The sequence below is a fragment of the Rutidosis leptorrhynchoides genome, chromosome 1, assembly GCF_046630445.1.
Source record: "Rutidosis leptorrhynchoides isolate AG116_Rl617_1_P2 chromosome 1, CSIRO_AGI_Rlap_v1, whole genome shotgun sequence".
Lineage (NCBI taxonomy): Eukaryota > Viridiplantae > Streptophyta > Magnoliopsida > Asterales > Asteraceae > Rutidosis > Rutidosis leptorrhynchoides.
The window spans coordinates 56,793,564-56,814,183 of NC_092333.1; the positions used below are offsets into that span (position 1 = coordinate 56,793,564).

At 33.4% G+C, this 20,620-nt stretch overlaps 1 protein-coding gene and 1 long non-coding RNA gene across 2 annotated transcripts; both read right to left on the minus strand.

The window, feature by feature from the left end:
* Positions 1 to 222: 222 nt before the first annotated feature.
* LOC139859987 (uncharacterized) lies at positions 223 to 2,156 on the minus strand. The gene is made up of 3 exons (XR_011763194.1): positions 1,935 to 2,156; positions 1,241 to 1,295; positions 223 to 400 (listed from the first exon to the last, which is right to left on the minus strand). It is a non-coding gene; the product is annotated as an uncharacterized lncRNA (long non-coding RNA).
* A 5,481-nt stretch (positions 2,157 to 7,637) lies between these two features.
* Positions 7,638 to 11,835, minus strand: LOC139859991 (probable GTP diphosphokinase CRSH, chloroplastic). Its single transcript, XM_071848763.1, has 4 exons — positions 11,309 to 11,835; positions 9,376 to 10,290; positions 8,686 to 8,970; positions 7,638 to 8,003 (listed from the first exon to the last, which is right to left on the minus strand). Exons 1-4 carry the CDS (start codon positions 11,732 to 11,734, stop codon positions 7,866 to 7,868), a joined length of 1,764 nt encoding a protein of 587 aa, XP_071704864.1. The 5' UTR covers positions 11,735 to 11,835; the 3' UTR covers positions 7,638 to 7,865.
* Between the last annotated feature and the right edge of the window lie 8,785 nt (positions 11,836 to 20,620).

Genomic DNA, 20,620 nt, shown 5'->3' on the forward strand with positions numbered 1-20,620 from the left:
AATTTTCTGGTGCAGGTCATCTGCGCGGCGCGCCAGGTGGCCGCGCGGCGCGCCAAACCACCTGGACAGCCCGCTGTCCCCGGAAGTCAATTTAATGAAAATGTTTGACTAGTTCCCGACACATTTAGCTCAAACGCTTTTAACCATGACTTCATATATGAAAAACTAGCACGTTTAATTAATAAAATCAAATTTACGAAGCGGGGCCCACATTGACCCAAATTACCCCTTAAGTACCAAAATACAATTTTCGACCATAAGACTTTTAATACAAAACAAAGCCGAGCATGGCGATTGGGGACACGCTACCCAATCCTAATAAATCCAAAAGCAAGCCTTCTACGCAACTATGCAAGTCCTCTAATCCTCGCGCTTACCCGAGCCACCATCCGCATGCAATCTATAAAAAGAGTCAACAACGAGAGGGTAAGCTAATGCTTAGTGAATGATAATATACTACATACATATATATGTATAAAATGGACACGCCACAAAATAACAAATACCGCATACCGAGGCATCCATATAAGGCACTACACTAAGCATACCGTACGATCTCTAAGCAACGAGCTAAAGATACAATAACAATATAAGTTCACCAACGACGATGTGAACAACGCCAAATAGCTACACCCGGAGGGTTAGCTACAACACAACAATACATTAATATATAACAATATAAACGAACAAGGTTAACACCTTAACCCAATACCGAGAACCAAATACCACAATGAAGATTGGCCGAACTACACGAGCCTTAGTAATCCGAAACCACACGAGATTACTATCTTCACAACATCGAGGTTGGCCGAACTACACGAGCCTTAGTAATCCGAAACCACACGAGATTACTACCTCAATAAGATGACCGAACTACACGAGTCACCATGAATCCGAACTACACGAGATTCATTCGAAAAGATGACCGAAACTACACGCGTCATCGTGAATCCGAAACCACACGCGATTCACTTCTCCAACTCAAACCCACGGTCACGGGATTATATAATCCACCACATCGGGGCCACAACATCCAAATCACAATCACGTGTGATAATGTACACACGAACGTGTACTTCGCCAAAGATGGTCAACCAAAACGCACAACCGTGCCAATTGGACTTATACAAAAGTCCATCAAGTCCACCTACACGTGAAGTGAGCTCTATAGCCGAGATTCACTTCACCCGACCCGCACCCATCCTACACATACATATGTACATAGGATAATATCACTCACCTTGAAGTCTTGAAGAAAGCTTCCAAGTAATCCGCAACTCGCCAATGGAAAATACCTATTCCATTATCACAATTACAACAATACACTTAGAGTGGATTTACAAATCAACCCAATTCGTCACTAAGTTCAATTTCGACCCAAATGCACTTCCAAGCACAAACCGTGCCCAAACTAACCAATAGTCACTAACACAAGTGAGAATGGTCCTAATATACCAATTAAACCCGAACACAAGTGTTAAACACGTGTCATACCCATTTTGACACTTAAACCCTAATTTTGACCCATAAAGGTCAAAATCTCATTCTTTGCAAGTTTTGACACCAAAACACATTTAACTCGGTTTTATACTTCAACTTAATCCATTTTAAGTTTATAAACTTCATTAAATCGCCAATTGGGTCATAATCACCACGAAACCCTAATTTGACCCAAAGTCAAAGTTAGTCAACCAAATACCCTAAATGGGTTTCAACACTTCCATAATCACTAACTTAAGTGATTAAACTCAAATTAAAGTTCTAAACATGGCCAATTAGTTCACCAAACCCAAAATCCACCAACAATTAACAACAACCCGATTACTAGCATCACTAAACCCATTTCATCACATAAAAGGGTTTTACAACTAATTAACTCAAAACCCTAACTTGAATATCAAATTAGATAATTGAAATTCGGAGTTTGAGCTTACCAATACTATCACCGTGTAGCCGAGAACGAAAGGAACAACTTTAAAACCCGAGACTTTGCACGATTCGAGCTTCTTCCTCACCAAAACCTCCAATCTCTCTCTAAACTCTTACTCTCTCTCTAAAAATGGATGAAGATGATGAGTGGATGTGAATGGGATCCAAAACTGATCCAAACTAGCTCATAAGCCTCACAAATCCGGCCTCAAGTGAAATTACCCATTTGCCCTTCATTTAAGCCAATTAAAAACAAGGGATTCTGTCAGCAGCAAACGGCGCGGCGCGCCCCTACCCCGCGCGGCGCGCGACCTCTCTGAAACAGATTCTTTTTCATTTAATCTTTATATAAATAGCCAACGAAACCCAATCTCGAATGTTATAAGTACACGAGTATGCAAGATAAATATTTGGGTCTTACAACATAAAAAGCTATCATATTCGAAGTGGTAAACTAGTAATCACTAGAACATAGTTTAGTTAATTCTAAACTTGTTCGCAAATAAAGTTAATCCTTCTAACTACACTTTTAAAATAAACTATACACATGATCTATATCTATATGATATGCTAACTTAATGATTTAAAACCCGAAAACACGATAAACACCATAAAACCGGATTTACGCCGTCGTAGTTACAACCGGGGGCTGTTTTGGTTTGGATAATTAAAAACTATGAAAAACTTTGATTTAAAAGCTATACTTCTGGGAAAATGATTTTTATTATGAACATGAAACCATATCCAAAAATCATGGTTAAACTCAAAGTGAAAGTATGTTTTTCAAAACAGTCATCAAGATGTCGTTCTTTCGACGGAAATGACTACCTCTTTCAAAAACGACTTGTAACTTGTATTTCCGACTATAAACCTATATCTTTTCTGTTTAGTTTCATAAATTCAAGTTCAATACGAAACCGTGGCCGCTTAAATCACTCAAAACGGATTAGAAACGAAGAAATGGCGAGCAAAACAAAATTGGTAAAAAACTACTCATTTTAGCTACGTGAAAATTGGTAACAAATCTATTCCAACCATAACTTAATCAACTTGTATTGTATATTATGTAATCTTGAGATACCATAGACACGTATACAATGTTTCGACCTATCATGTCGACACATCTATATATATTTCGGAACAACCATAGACACTCTATATGTGAATGTTGGAGTTAGCTATACAGGGTTGAGGTTGATTCCAAAATATATATAGTTTGAGTTGTGATCAATACTGAGATATGTATACACTGGGTCGTGGATTGATTCAAGATAATATATATCGATTTATTTCTGTACATCTAACTGTGGACAACTAGTTCTAGGTTACTAACGAGGACAGCTGACTTAATAAACTTAAAACATCAAAATGTATTAAAAGTGTTGTAAATATATTTTGAACATACTTTGATATATATGTACATATTTGTTATAGGTTCGTGAATCAACCAGTGGCCAAGTCTTACTTCCCGACGAAGTAAAAATCTGTGAAAGTGAGTTATAGTCCCACTTTTAAAATCTGATATTTTTGGGATGAGAATACATGCAGGTTTTATAAATGATTTACAAAATAGACACAAGTACGTGAAACTACATTCTATGGTTGAATTATCGAAATCGAATATGCCCCTTTTTATTAAGTCTGGTAATCTAAGAATTAGGGAACAGACACCCTAATTGACGCGAATCCTAAAGATAGATCTATTGGGCGTAACAAACCTCATCCAAAGTACCGGATGCTTTAGTACTTCGAAATTTATATCATATCCGAAGGGTGTCCCGGAATGGTGGGGATATTCTTAAATATGCATCTTGTTAATGTCGGTTACCAGGTGTTCACCATATGAATGATTTTTATCTCAATGTATGGGATGTATATTGAAATATGAAATCTTGTGGTCTATTGTTGCGATTTGATATATATAGGTTAAACCTATAACTCACCAACATTTTTTGTTGACGTTTTAAGCATGTTTATTCTCAGGTGATTATTAAGAGCTTCCGCTGTCGCATACTTAAATAAGGACAAGATTTGGAGTCCATGCTTGTATGATATTGTGTAAAAACTGCATTCAATAAACTTATTTCATTGTAACATATTTGTATTGTGAACCATTATGTAATAGTCGTGTGTAAACAGGATATTTTAGATTATCATTATTTGATAATCTACGTAAAGCTTTTTAAACCTTTATTGATGAAATAAAGGTTATGGTTTGTTTTAAAATGAATGCAGTCTTTGAAAAACGTCTCATATAGAGGTCAAAACCTCGCAACGAAATCAATTAATATGGAACATTTTTAATCAATAAGAACGGGACATTTCAGTTGTTACCTTGATACAGTTTATGTCATGCGTCCATTGTCAACCGCTTAATTAAGACTTGCGTTCTTAATCAACATTTATGGATAATCAATACTGTACACTTTTAGTAATCCTTATATATATATATATACTGTATAAATTATTATTATTATAATTATTATTATTATCAGTGCTTGGCTTTTAGTTAACAGTAAACTGCCTTACCACGTCTCATCGTCTTATCCTTAACAATGAGTTAAACTTGCTTAAATGAACAAGAACAATGTTCTGTGTTTGACCATATCCGATTATTGGATTCTTTCGTATCATTTAGCTGGTTGTTTAAACTTATTCGTCTGGCGTTAACATGTCACGAAACAAATTTTTGCTATTTTAATTATGAGAGTCACCCAATGCATGCATTCATTCATGTTTATTTTTTGGATTTTGTGTTATAAGGAAGTGTAAATAGTAGCTAGAAATGACATTATTAACAAGTAGAGGACAATTATAGGAATGTTAATTATTTTCAATTTGCCGTCTACAACTTCTTTTGTGCTTAAATTTCTAAAGAGCATTTGACAAATCAATAAACAATTTTATCAAGTAAAATTTGTAATACTTGGATATAATGGCTGACGTGAAAGTTTCCAGCCTACAATCTAGAAGCTCACCTTCTAGATGTTCAAAGTAGCCTTCTTTGAACACCATGTAGAAGAAGCAAAGATAAACACGATGTCGGCCGCCCACCATCTCCGTTCACACGACACCTTCCTCGTTCACACCATTCCACCGCCACCAAAGTTTTAGTATAAATAGAGGTTGAAACCTCAATTGTAAATCATCCCAAATCACTCAGAGAAGTGTAATCACAACCTAGAGAGTGTGTGTGAGTTTGAGAGTTTTTTTTTTTAGAGTTTTGTAAATACTCGTGTAATATATTCTTGTGAGTAATAGAGTTATTTTCTCTCAAATTTGTATCTCCCAACGTCCAGGCGATCCTGTCTTCCTAAGATGACGTGTAACATATATATAAGATAATTGAGAACTTTACAGCTTACTTTGTTCATATTGTCAAGTACAACAAGAAATATCAAATCTGGTAATCGGACACATATGCATGTATGGCATAGAGAATATAATGAGAATTATGCTTTTATCCCTAGCCCAAAATAAAGTAGAAGAGTCATTTGAAACAGGTAACACACTCCAATATTTTCAAGGTTGGTTTGAGTCCGATAATTTCAATTGGTGCAAGCTGTAGTCCAGCAGGACAATGTAGACTTATCTCAGTATAATAACGGTAATAATTACAGTTCATAGATGCCTGTATATTTGGTTAATTGTGTATATATGTTACATTTCGTTGGCTCCATGAATGCAGGACTTACATGATATGTTTGTTTTTTACTCCGTATATATATATATAATATAAATATAAATTAGTTATTATTAAGATTACTCACTTTTCAATATAATAAAAGTTAATATTAATTTAATAATAATGATAATAGTAAAGTAACGTATTGTGACATTCACTTGGAAAACTTATTAACCAAAGCGCCCATTTTTCAAACGTATTGTGCCTTCCAAAAAAAAAAAAAAAAAAAAAAATTCAAACTTATTGTGACATTCACTTGGAAAAATTATTTTGTTAAAAAGCCCTCAGAATTCGCAAGAGAGTTCGCGGATTTGCAAATGGCTCTTGCGAATTGCGAGTTTCGGCCACACAATCTGAAGGACCACCTTTCGTAACGATTTTTGCACCACAACTTACAGTACAATGGTAATTTGCAGGTGTCCATGACTATTGAGCTTAAAAGTGTATTTTACAGTTTACATTATTGAAATCTGTCCATTGACACATATTTTTGTCCAGTTGATTGAAATTCGTCCAGTAGGGATATGGTTATGAAATATTGCCACAGTAGTGATATGGTGACTGATATGGGGCTGATTTGGAAGGATATGTTTGCATGACAGATTTGAGCTCGAGTTTCTTGTCTTACCAATTAATGATGACGTTAATTACCCTCAACTGATTGGGGTCATGACTATTTAGAGTTGAAACATAGGTTGTTGATTCGGTTGATGAAAATAATTGTTATATATGTGGTAAAAAGAAAAATATCTAAGGTGTTAATAACCCTTTGGATAATTGATTGTTGAAAGTAAATCAGATTGCTCATCGATTTTTCAATATATGGGGTCATGATAAACTCACCAATTGTCAATTTTGGACTGAGAATTGCTGAATAAATTGATGATTATGTGTAGTTGACTTGAAATCTTTTTTTGGGTGGTAAAAGTTGTGTTGCCAGCTAGCCTTTCGAATGGTGAACAGCTGTAACAAAGCTAGTACGGTTCAATGCTTGTAGAATAATAGTGAAAATTCCAGCTAATTGGATTGCCCCGGGTTGTTCTAACGACGGCCTTGAGAAACAAAGTCACTGCTGTAATTCCTCATAGAAATTAAGGGACTAAATTTGACTAAATCCTACAGATTAGGAAAGATAATTTCCAAACTGTACACCAAGTAAATACAACTAACTACAAAATATAAATATAAATATTAGTATTACTATATTATCGGCTCTAGTTATTGAGTCGACAGCAAGCGTCGATTTATTGGCGACTTGACTGACTCTTAGAGCCTAAATTAAATTTCAGGCAGGATTTAAAACCCATGGAAATTTGATTTTAACATTTTCATGGTGTCTCAATTTTATTTTTATTTTTACTTTATTTTTATAATAAAAAATTCCTACTTATTGGCCGGAGGTTCACTCGGAAGCAATCTCTCTATCCGTTAAAAGAGATCCGTTAAAAGAGAGAGGGACGACTTTCTCTACTTTTGAGAGTGTTTTGACTCTAGGTGGAGAAATGACTTGTCTTTATTCTCGGAGAGGGGGAAGGATTGTCTACATCTCACCTCCCCATACACCACTTATGTGGTATTGGGTTTTGTTTTTGCTTTGTTTTGTGTATTAGTGTTACTATATTAATTTACAAGAAATTTCTCATGAACAGTCACAGTACACTATGATCTACATGACACTATAGATATAGAAGTTGGCTGAAATCTTACTGTTGAGAAAATAACTTTCTGGAAATGCAACTATTGAGCTAAGAAGTATATTTCACAATTTACATTATATTTTATTCCTGACTTGAGTTTTGTTGCTAAGAGAAGACAATCTTTATGCAATACTGATTATAGTAAATTCATCGCTGACAAGGTGTGATCTTGCATATCAGCATTATACATGTTCCCGTCAAACAACGAATACTTATGTGTGTCTCGTGTGTTTACTCTTGATATTTGAATGGTTGTTACTCACATGTTTAGTGCTTAGGGTTTTGCTAACCAGCATACCATGTAGAAGAAATAATGGGAAGCCATAAGTAGCATCATGATAAGTAGGGATCACTAGTTACAAAATACACACCTCTGACCTCTAACCTGTATTCTAAGTTGACATTTCATATGTACACTATATATTATCTAGGGGTCTTGTGTCATTACACTAGCAAATACAATACATACAATATACAATGTATAATATGAGTATATACCGCATATTTACTTACAGAGAGGGTTTCTTTCAAATACCAGAATGAATGATTCAAAGCTAACTTATGGCGAGCCTGTCTTCAAGTTCTTTCCTGTACACCTGAATTAAACCAGTGCCATCTGCCCCTTGAAGCTTGTCATTCAACAAGCTTTTGTATTCATCGTCTCTATCTTCTAGCCCCCGCATAAGCTCAACCTGCACAATACAAACAGGATATCATGAAGATGTCAGAGGTTGTTATGGCAGTAGATTGAACATGACGTATACCCATAAGAACAAAATATTTGTAGATCAACAAGACCAAGGTTGTAAAAGTCGCTAGTCGGGGACGAGTCTGTCTGGACCTTGGAGGGACGAGTCAGGGATGAGACGAGGAGTCGGGTGTTGACCAATTGATTTTTAGTGACCGATAAATTAAACATATATATATATATATATATATATATATATATATATATATATATATATATATATTACACATAAATATGTCAAACATTAATAATTCAAACATAGATATATGGCACAAAATCTAATTTTAAAAAATATAGATTTTTATTTTACCTAACTTTGACTTTGACCGACTCGGACCCAACTACACCCAACTCAGCCGACTCAACCCGACTTTTAAGGCGTTTTTGGGCGAGTGGGGACGAGGTAGTCCCCAAACCGACGGGTTGGCCGACTCGGCCGACTTTAACAACAATGAACAGGACTCATTTTAAAAAAGGCCCTTTCAACCCGAACTCATTTTGCCACCTCTAGTTGTTAATAACGTTGAAAATAAGTCAACATCATCGATAGAAGTGTACACTATTGTTTCATACATAACTTCTATTATTTTAACTTTGATGCTTATTAATTTGAACGTTAGTGCTACCTGCTTTTGGAACAGGTCGAATTCATCAGAGCTCAAAGAACCATCACTGTTGGCATCAAGGAGGTTCATCATCTCTCGAGCATCGTCCCCTTGTGCACCAAGCTCAATCATCACTTCTGTCAGCTCCTCGATGCTAATTTTACCATCTCCATTCTTGTCAAGAAGACGGAAGATACGATTCCTACCATCACTGCCGTCAAACTTTGAGTTTGTGGATGTAAAATCTTTTAACCGCATAGCAGCATACTCAGCAGCCGCGATCATAATGGTCTTTAGCCGCTTTGCCTGTGCAAATAATCATCACATATATGAGCGAATAGGGTAACAAGTCAGCTTGACTCAGCTAAAGTATCTTTTGCTACGGGTATTGGATTGGGTTGACACAACACACAACACAACTTGTCCATAAGTGTTAATTCATTTGAAAGCAATTATTGAGTTCAAAATGATTACAAAATTTGAATCATTTCAAAGCCATAATCTAATATATAGCATAGTATGATATAACTGGTTTATTTATGCCAAAAAAACTACACTTTGGCCGACCTTCCACCTATTAGACCTGTTCCCTTACAAGCTGATTGTGTCTTATTTGTTTGAACCGTTAGAGATTAAACATAACCTGAATCGGCCCACCTATAAGTAAATGATTGAAAGTTGTCATGTATAACGATGCAAAAGAAAACTTACTTCTTGTGGGTCAGTAAGACCACCTTTGTAAAATGCATGTGAAGCCGTACCATCAGAAGCCAACATATTCATCTTGGCGGTCCTTATCTGTATTTCCATTAATGGTCTAGTCCTACCACTACCACTAACATCAACCGCCATGTGTAGACTCTTGTAACCATTAGCTTTAGGCTTTGCAATATAATCTTTAGATCTACTAGGAACTTCGGTCCACAAAGATTGGATTATTGACCGTGCCCTGTAACACGCTTTCTCACATTCATCCGATGTCGTCAATATGACCCGCAAACCTAAGATATCGTATACTTCCTCAGGTTTTCGCCCATCTCTCAATAATTTCTTCATAGTGCTATAGTGACTTTTATAACGACCCTCAACTGAGATCTCATCCACCATTTCCGCTAAAATGGAATCTGAATTCAACAATTGAAGCAACTGTTCCTTTAAAACATCAATTATCGGCTTACTTCCTGTTTCATGGCTCCTTAACCAGGTATTTACATAAAGATATGAGTAAGGAAACAAGTACTGAAAAGATAGATCCTCGAGTTCAAGGGATAATGAATTTGTCCCGACTGCATGTGCTAAAGGGGCATGTACTTTCATAACTTCTAGAGATATCATTTGCTGCTGATATCTTGGAAGGTACTCTAAATATCTAAGCGTATCAAGCTTAACAGCAAGATGAAGAATCAATGCCCTAACATCATAATATGTTAGACAAAATTTCCTAAGGGCAGAAGCAGTTTCGTCATCATAAATGTCAACTTTGGAAGCAATGTTGTTGACACGAAAACTTTCATGTAATAAATGAGCTACACTAATACCTACACGATCCTTAATTTCATACATGCTTATGCCACCTGCCTCCACAACTTCCCTTAGTATTCCAGCAGATATAACTTCAGCATCCATCTACATAAAAAAAATGAATTATACAGCAAAAAAAAAAAAAAAAAAAAAATCTTTCAAGATTTAGCACAACTACTATACCATCCTCACAGGATTTTTAGGAAGCTAAACTACCAAAAATAATTTCACTGAGATAAAACTATTGATGGCCAGGGATGGGTTGGGGCCCTGAGTTCCTTGCAAGAGGTCTCGGGTTCGAACCCCATATTGGGCGAATATTTAGTGGTTGCCAGAAATGGGTTGGAAACAGCCAGAGAGTAATCATGCTGGGTTGCGTACATCAGAGTATGGGGTCGGATTACTTGCCCTACCGGGTAGCCCGAACAGGGAAAACCATCTACCTTTCTACTTCTAAAACTAGTGATTCTTTTCACCGAGGTATAACTTGGGCGCTACTATTAACAAAAATACAATTTCTTATTGACACACCAAAATGGGCAACCTACAACAGAGCCTCAATGGATCATGATTCATGACATGGCTGTCCTTGAGGGTGAGCAACAAGTGCGACCGCATACGTCCTTGGATTTTAGGGCCTCAAATTTACCATAGATACTAGGATCATAAAATAGTTGGCGATCTAATACTACTTATTAGGTTAAATTAGTAGTAGTGCATGTTTGAATTAGAACAAGAAAATTTAATTTTGAATTTCCTTAATTAGATGGCAGCTAGGAAACTCTGCAACCTACAAAACTTATGAGAATCTAAATAATAACGAATATTGGACGAAATTTCCAAATACGGCTTACAATACTTACAAGCATCAAGCTAGCAAATTCTGTAATAGCTTGCCCCGTTTGGCTCTCTGAATCAAATGGGATTCCGGCGGAATTGGAATTGAATTTAGACACGCGTCGTGTCTAAGTTCAATTCCAATTATGCCGGAAATCCCATTGGATTCCGTGAGCCAAACGGGGCCATATAGTCTTGGATAAAAGCAAGGCCAGTTCAATTACAATACTTGATTTCTTATAACAAAAACATTAAAACCTAGATTATGAAAACTGCCTTCATATACCTGAAGATCAGCTAAGAGGAGCGCAACAGAAAGTGCGCGAGACAGAGGCGAACGACCATCAGGTGAAAGCGGTAAAGTCTGCAATATTGGCAGACAAAATTTGAGCGTTTTAAACAGCAATCTAGACGATGTGGTGGAAAGTAACTGATTATTGTTGTTATTCATCCTTTCAGTAAGCTCATTAAATGCTCCAACTAACTCCACCACCATCTTTCCACCACCTGCAGCTATTGTCATCGAAGATGATGATGATGATGTTGAAGGAGCAGGAACTGAAGGTACACTTGTTGCTGAAAAACAACATGTTGTTGATGTTGAAGATGAATATGAAGTTCGAAGATGAAGAAGAAAGGGGAATTTGGTGATGATTTTAGGTTTGGGGGAAATGATTGTGGTGAGATTGTAAGGTAATCGAGATGCATCCATTGAATTGAAATGAAGTTATGAAAAAGTTGATTGTTAGGGTTTTAGGATTCAAATTGAATGATATGAAAAAGTGAACAAGTGTGTGATTAGTTCGTTGATAACGACGATGGTGTTGCTGGTTGGTTAACGATTATGCCACGTCATTATATTTTAGTACTCCTTCCCCCTTTCCATTATATGATTTCTTCCCTTATTATTACTATACTAGACTAGATTATGAGCCCGTGCGATGCACGGCTGCTCAAAAAACCGTTATAGATCGATCTGCTGTTTTCGATAACTACATATTGATAACAAAACTATATTGATCACAACTTAAAGCATATTTAGACTAAGATAGGTCGTTGATGTTTACATAATTATAGTAAAAGTGGGATAAGTTTTTTTTTTGACAAACTCTTCGGTATATACGTTCAATTTTTAATCTATATATTCAATATTTGTATTTATTTTTTTTATTCGATTTATTTTATTAAACCTCTTTTCAGTTAATGTTTTTTTATTTTTTTATTTGTTAATTATAGATTAATTGTAATTAGAAAATTTGAGGATTTGACATGTGTAAAATCCACTTGTTCTCATTCCCTATAATTACTCTCATGTTGACAACTATAGTTTAACACACTCTTTTTTATATAAATATTGTTATGATGTTATGATAATAATAATAGATAATAAATGTATAGATAGTCAATTTTGTACAAAGATTTAGTCAACATTGTATGGTCATTTTTGTGTATAAATATGGGGTGTAAGTAACTCCTTAAACTTGCACATATATACACTTATCAATATATTTCTCACATATATATACTCTCTCCATTTCTTCTTTTAGAATAGAAATTGTTTTCTACTTCTCTTCTTTATTCTTTGTTCATATTTATTAGTAAGAAGCCTTGTTGCTAAGAATAGACTACTAAATGTAGTTATAAACTAATAGATTTATAACACGTTATCAGCACGAAGTGCTCCGTATAATCAAGGTTTATCTAAGCAAGCACAAGTCACTAATCAAGGTAAGAAATTCTTTAACGATATCTTCTATTATTTATTAGTAAGGTAAATATTATTGTCATCATAAGTAAAATTATACTTATGTAATCCAACTTTTATTAACTTCACTAACATTTATATTTATGTTATTTAAGTTATATATGGTCGGTTATACCGCCTGAATTATATTTATGTAATCTAACTTTTATTAACTTCACTAACATTTATATTTATGTTATTTAAGTTATATATGGTCGGTTATACCGCCTGAATTATATTTATGTAATCTAATTTTTATTAGCTTCACTAACATTTATATTTATGTTATTTAAGTTATATATGGTCGGTTATACCGCCTGAATTATATTTCTGTAATCTAACTCTTATTAATTTCACTAACATTTATATTTATATTATCTAACATTTATTTATTTATGATTACTTACATTAATAATTATTTATTTTATGCATATTAATTCTTAAAATCATTATTTATGCATACTAACATTTATCCTTTACACTTATCATTATTCTTATGTTAATTATTGTATTTGACTAAATAAAAAAAAACTTTTATTAAATTCATTTTAAATACAACGTGTACATAACAGTCATTAACGTTAACTGGCGACGTTACAACGGTCATATATACATAACGGTTGTTAACGTCAACTGACGACGTTACAACGACTATATTTTTCAAATATAAATTACACATCTCCGTTCCACATTTTCACAAATCAATCTCCTTTTTCTCATATTATAACTTTTAAAGTTTTGTGAAGATGATTCACCCATTTTTTATTTTAGCTATTATATTGATCATGTTATATATCATTACTCTTGTTAGTCTACTACCGGAGAAATTTTATTTATTCTACAATGCCCTTAGGTTTTTATTGTTTGTAATTCAACCGTTGCATAACAACCATTTGTATCCATTGTGTTAACTATGATGGCAACCATTTTAACCGTCCTTTCCTATTTTCTTTTCTAATTGAATATATGAATATAAATTCAGAATTCAAAAAACTTCTAAAATAGAAAATGGAATAACTTATTTGTTATGGTGAGGTTTTCATTAGTGGCATAAAATCAGGATTGATATTCATAAATCCTCCACGTTCACCGCACCATGCAAAGATTCTTATTTTATTATGATATATATTAACATATATCATATCATGATTTACACTATACAATGATCACTTAATCTTATTTCATATTGCTTTTATTCTAAAGTATTAAATAAATGAATACTTACATATGCAAGTATGAACATACTTGCAAACTCGTTCCACGAAATGAATACCAGACAACTTGTATATTCTTGTAGGTCTGATGCTATTCGATCCACTCCTAGAATCGTGATCTATGAACAAATAAAATTGAAAATGTTAATAGACGTTCTTATAAGAATCCCAGAGATTCTTATTAATGATCTGGTAACATGGATCATCAGTCTAGTATTTATAGAATACATGAACATCTTGTTTAGCTCTAAAAATAAGTCCCAAAAAGAAAATGAAACGAGAGTGAATCTGTTGAAAAATCTTGATTAAATAAACCCTGAGCTACCTTGAGACTTGTATGGTTTGAATTTTCTAAGATGCCTAGCTTGTTATGTATCAGTCATAAATAAATGGTTTTAGACCATAACGCATATGTTTATTAAGTGTTATCTTTTATGTACTTCAGATTGTAACTTGTTTGCAGGTAATATAATTTGATTATCTTGCTGAAATATAACTCATTATTTGCTTATCTTATTTGAAGTTTTAGTATGAATCCTGCTGAAATACAACATCAATTAAATGGTAAAGACATATGTATTGCAGATAGTGGTAACATACACACTATGATCAAATCTAAGAAATATTTCATTGATTTAAATCAAATGAAGGAATTATAAATACTATATCAGGTCTTGCAAACTTGATATAAAGAACGGAAAAGACAAAAATTCATATTACCAAATGGTACGAATTTTCTGATAAACAATGCTTTGTTTTCTCCCAAATCAAAGAGAAATTTGTTAAGTTTCTCTGATATATATCATAATGGATATGATTAACAGTCAATGATAACCGGAAATGAGAAATACCTATATAGCACCGAAAAGCGCATATGATGAAAAGCGCAGCGCATATGATAAAAAGCGCATATGATAAAAAGCGCAGTGCATATGATTAAAAGCGCATATGATGAAAAACGCAGCGCATATGATTAAAAGCACATATGATAAAAAGCGCAGCGCATATGATTAAAAGCGCATATGATAAAAAGCGCATATGATGAAAAGCGCAGCGCATATGATTAAAAGCACATATGATAAAAAAGCGCATATGATTAAAAGTACATATGATAAAAAGCGCATATGATGAAAAGCGCAGCGCATATGATTAAAAGCGCATATGATAAAAAGCGCATATGATAAAAAGCGCAGCGCATATGATTAAAAGCGCATACGATGAAAAAAGTATATGATGAAAAGCGAATATGATGAAAAGCACAACGCATATGATTAAAAGCGCAGCGCATATGATTAAAAACTCATATGATGAAAAGTACATATAATGAAAAGCGCAGCACATATGATTAAAAGCGCATATGGTGAAAAGGATATATGATGAAAAGCGCATATGGTGATTAATGAAAAAGCACATATGGTGATTAATGAAAAGCACATATGGTGATTAATGAAAAGCACATATTGTGATTAATGAAAAGAATATTGAGAAAGAATCACCAATGTTTCTTGAAAGAATTCAAGGTGATATATGTGAACCGATTCATCCACCATGTGGACCATTTTGATATTTCATGGTCCTAATAAACGCATCTAGTAGATGTTCTCATATTTAACTATTATCAAGTCGAAATGTGACATTAGGAAAGTTTCTTGTTTGAATTATTAAACTAAGAGCACATTTATCGATTACATCATTAAAAAGGTGAGACTTGATAATGTTGGTGAGTCAACATCTCAAGCATTTTATGATTATTATATGTCTACAGGGATTGTTGTTGAACATCCAGTTGCTCATGTGCATACAAAAAATTGGTTTAGCTGAATCAATAATTAAACACATGCAACTAATAGCTAGACCATTGAAAATGAGTACAGAACTCTCAGAATTTATATGGGGACATGCAAATTTACATACTGCGATATTATTTCACATTAGACAAATTGCAACTCATAAATATTCTCCCATACAACTTGATTTTGGTCGAGAGCCAAATATATCCCACTATTAGAACATTTGATTGTGCAGTGTATGTTCTAGTTGCACAACCACAACGCACTAAAATGGGTCCTCAAAGGAGGATGGGGATATATATATTGAATATGAAACATCTTCAAGTATAAGATATATTAAACCCATGACGGGTGATGTTTTTACAGCACATTATGCTGATTGTCACTTTAATGAAACATTGTTTCATAGATTAAGGGGAGAAATGAAAAATCAAGAAAAAGATGTTTCCTGGTGTGAACATAAATTAATGTATCTTGATCATCGTACAAAAGAATACGAAAAGAAAGTTAAAAAAAAAATAATGCATATACAAGAACTTGCAAATAAATTACCTGATGCATTTACAGATATAAAAAGGAGTGACTAAATCATATATACCAACAGTAAATGCTTCAGCTAGAATTGAAATTACAAAAGCTGGCAATAATGTCACTCATGAGTCTTTGCTACGCTAGAAACGTGGGAGACCAATTGGTTCCAATGATAAAAATCCTCGAAAAATAAAATCAGCTGATAATGAGGTAAAAAAAAGTGTTCAAGAAGAACCACAAATCAATATTCCTTCTGCAGAGGATATTGATAAATGTAAATACATAAATTGCAATAAATTATGCAATAATATGGAACCGAAATGGAATGACAAAATATTGTTGAGAATTTTCATATAATGACATCATGAATAAAGATGATGAGCTGGAACCAAAATCTGTCATTGAATGTCAAAATAGACATGACTATATACGAGCTGAATTGGAATTGCTCAACAAAAGAAAAGTTTTCGGATAAATCATTATCACTTTTAAAGATGTGAAACGTAGGGGACACAAATGAATTTTTACCCGAAAAGGAAATGAGAAAAAATGAAGTTACAAGGTAAAGCTAGACTTGTAACTCAAGACTTCTCTCAAAGACCAGAAATTGATTACGAGGAAACTTATTCTCCTGTTATGAATGAAATTACTTAATCAGTCTGGCAGTTTCTAAAAAATTAGAAATGCATATAATGGATGTTATTACTACTTATTTTAATAAATCACTTGATAGTGATATATACATGAATATACATGAAGGGTTTAAGGTATCAGAAGCATCTAATGCAAAACACAAGGAAATGTATTCCATTGAATGACACAGATTATTATATGGGTTGATACAATAGTATAACCGATTAAGTGATTACTTGATAAACAAAGGGTATACAAATAACCTTACTTGCCATTGTGTTTTCATTAAGAAAACAACATCCGGATATGTGATCATAGCTGTTTACTTGTACATCAAACAACATATACTGAAAAGATTTTGAAACGTTTCAATATGGACAAGGCAAAACCATTAAGTACTCCTATGGTTGTTAGATCACTCAATGTTGAAGCTGATCCATTTCGTCCATGTGAAGATCATGAAGATATTCTTGGACCAGAAGTACCATATCTTAGTGCAATTGGAGCCCTTATGTATCTTACAAATTGTAGAAGACCTGACATTTCTTTTGCAGTTAATCTGTTGGCAAGGTTCAGCTCTGCTCCTACCAAAAGACACTAGAATGGGATCAAACACATATTTCGATACCTTCGAGGAGGAACTACTGATTTAGGATTATTTTATTCTAACGAATCAAAACAAGATTTGGTTGGTTATGCAGATGCAGGTTATTTATCTGATCCACATAAAGCTAAATCTCAAACTGGATATGTATTCCTAAATGGAGATACTGCAATATCATGGCGTTCTCAAAACAAACACTTGTTGCAACATCATCAAATCATGCTGAAGTGATTGCATTACATGAAGATACTCGGAAATGGTTTTGGTTGAGATCAATGACACAACTCATTACTGATTCTTGTGGACTAGAACGCGATAAAAGTCCAACAACTCTCTATGAAGATAATGCAGCTTGCATAGCACAGATGAAAGAAGGGTATATCAAAATTGACCGAACAAAACATATACCTCCTAGATTCTTCTCATACACTCAAAATCTCATTAAGAACAACCAGATTGAAATGAGATATGTTCAATCCAACAAAAACTCTGCTGATTTTTTTCACTAAAGCACTTCCAACTGCTATTTTCATAACACACGTTCATAACATTGGCATGAGACATGTTTCAAAAGATGTAACAGCTGAAGCGATGTCTACTTGAGGGGGAGTCAACTCTATGCTGCACTCTTTTTTCCTTAGCTAAAGTTTTTCCCACTGGGTTTTCTTTAGCAAGGTTTTTAACGAGGCAGCAACTTATAGTTGATCTCTTACAAAACAAAATTACTATCTAAGGGGGAGTGTTATGATAATAATAATAAATAATAAATGTATAGATAGTCAATTTTGTACAAAGATTTAGTCAACATTGTATGGCCATTTTTGTGTATAAATATGGGGTGTAAGTAACTCCTTAAACTTGCACATATATACACTTATCAATATATTTCTCACATATATATACTCTCTCCAATTCTTCTTTTAGAATAGAAATTGTTTTCTACTTCTCTTCTTTATTCTTTGTTCATATTTATTAGTAAGAAGCCTTATTGCTAAGAATAGACTACTAAATGTAGTTATAAACTAATAGATTTATAACATATATTAATTAATATTAATATTAATATTAACTATTAGATGAAAATGATGTCAGGCGCATTTTCGTCATTTCCACTTTCCTTTTTTTCTTTTTTTACTAAATTTCACTTTGTTCAAAAATTAAAATCGTCCTTCCAAACTGGAGTAAAGTGTCAAATCAACATTTTCATAAAAAATCTTAAATATTCAACGGGTCATATCTTCTCGCTCGCAACGAGTTAAATTTTCCCGCACCATCGTTAAACTCGAAATAATTTTACAAACACAATGTCACTAACTATACGCAAAACGGATTCTTTTTAAAAAAACGCTAAATACTTGGGGTACTTTTCATACACGTTAATTTTTCACTCGCAGACTCCGTAACTATTTTTATCTATTAACAACAAACACATATGGGTCATATTATTATTTTTTAATTATTTAGTATTTTTTGAATATATCTCAGTAAATCTTCTACTCTTAAATCATACGAAGTGTTAATATAAGATAACGGCTTAATTGCGTTAAATTTTTAAATGTCAACAATCTCATAGCGAAATGCGGAGATTCACATATATTGTTAAGTTAAAATAACATTTAAATCTTTGACGGGTTACACCTTTTAGTTCGATTCGAGTTGCGCTTCAACGACATCATCGTTAACCACGAAATAATTTTACAAACTAAAAGTAATAAAATACATTGAAAACCGAACCCCCGGCGCGAAGCGAGGGTTCGAAAACTAGTTATTACTCCATTGTCTATAAAAAATAATGTTTAATAAACATAAACATTATTATTAGTAGACTTTTTTGCTCAGTTGGTCCCTTTATTATACCCCAAATTGCTAGTTTGGTCCCTCGATTTTTAATTTGGCAATCAGCGTCCCTGAGTTATTTTGATTTTGCAATTAGCGTCTTCCGTCAACTGCACATCCAAATCGAGCGTTAACTCCCATCACGTGAGTTACAAGTGATGGGTATTATCGGAATTATATTTGTATTTTTCAATCTTTACAATTTCATCTTTCACATTTCCTAAATACTTTATCTTGCATACTTCCATTTTATCTATCTATTTATAAAAATAAATAATTAATTTATAACATCCAAAAAAGAATAGGACGATAAATTAGGAACAGTAAAAGCAACAGTCTTACGTTTTAAAAAGCGTCTTGTATAAAATTTTGTCCTAAAAATTATCTTTGCTCAAATTAACAATAGAAATCCAATTAAAAAGACCAGTTATTCCCTTTTTCATTTATGAAAATGTAAAATTCAATGCCATCAAAAATTGTAGTCAACATTAAATCTTTATTTACATTTGTAACTTATTTTATTAGTTACTTTTTATTATAAGTTTTTTTAATTAAAATTAAAATAGCACTTTAAATGAAAAACAAATTAGACAATCACCAACATTTGTTAAAGTCAACAAAATTTAAGGGTGACAATAATTTTAAGGCGGAGCTTTCAGATAACCAACTCACTATTAATATGTTAATAACCACTAGACTAATCTTCACATACCACCATTTTTGCTTAAATCAATTTTAAACATAGCTCTTAAATATATATTAAGAAAAAAAATCTTATTATTATTTCACCTTTTGAATAAAAAAAATTGTAGTATTTTTATAAAAGTAATCGAAAGCATATTTCGTTAACTATATATATGTATACATATACATATACATCATAAAAGTCCTTGATTAATAATTTGAAAGTTTGTGTTCTCAAATAATTCCATGAGTGTCAGTTCTTTCAAGTTCATTGGTAATTGATAATAAAGAGGTTTGCCACGAGGGTTACACACAGCATAACATTAACGACTTGAATTATGTGGACGCAATTCAAAACTTGTTTATTGGTCATCGTGATGAAAAAGATGGTGGCTCATTGGCATTTGGGAGAGGTAATATGTCTGTGGAGGCTTTCGTGGCCTTTGATGATATGATGACACGGTTGGCCGGGGAGTGCGCACCGGGTGATGGATTCTCTAATGTGTTATCTTATAAGATTGAAAATCGTTCTGGGAAAAATTCTTTAAAAGAGACGATCAAT

Excerpts from the sequence above, each read along its gene's own strand:
- LOC139859991 (XM_071848763.1), bottom strand. The coding sequence starts at position 11,734 with ATGGATGCATCTCGATTACCTTACAATCTCACCACAATCATTTCCCCC. Across the intron at positions 10,291-11,308 it reads TCCTCTTAGCTGATCTTCAG|ATGGATGCTGAAGTTATATC; the intron begins GTATATGAAGGC and ends TTTTTTATGTAG. Across the intron at positions 8,971-9,375 it reads GTCTTACTGACCCACAAGAA|GCAAAGCGGCTAAAGACCAT; the intron begins GTAAGTTTTCTT and ends TTATTTGCACAG.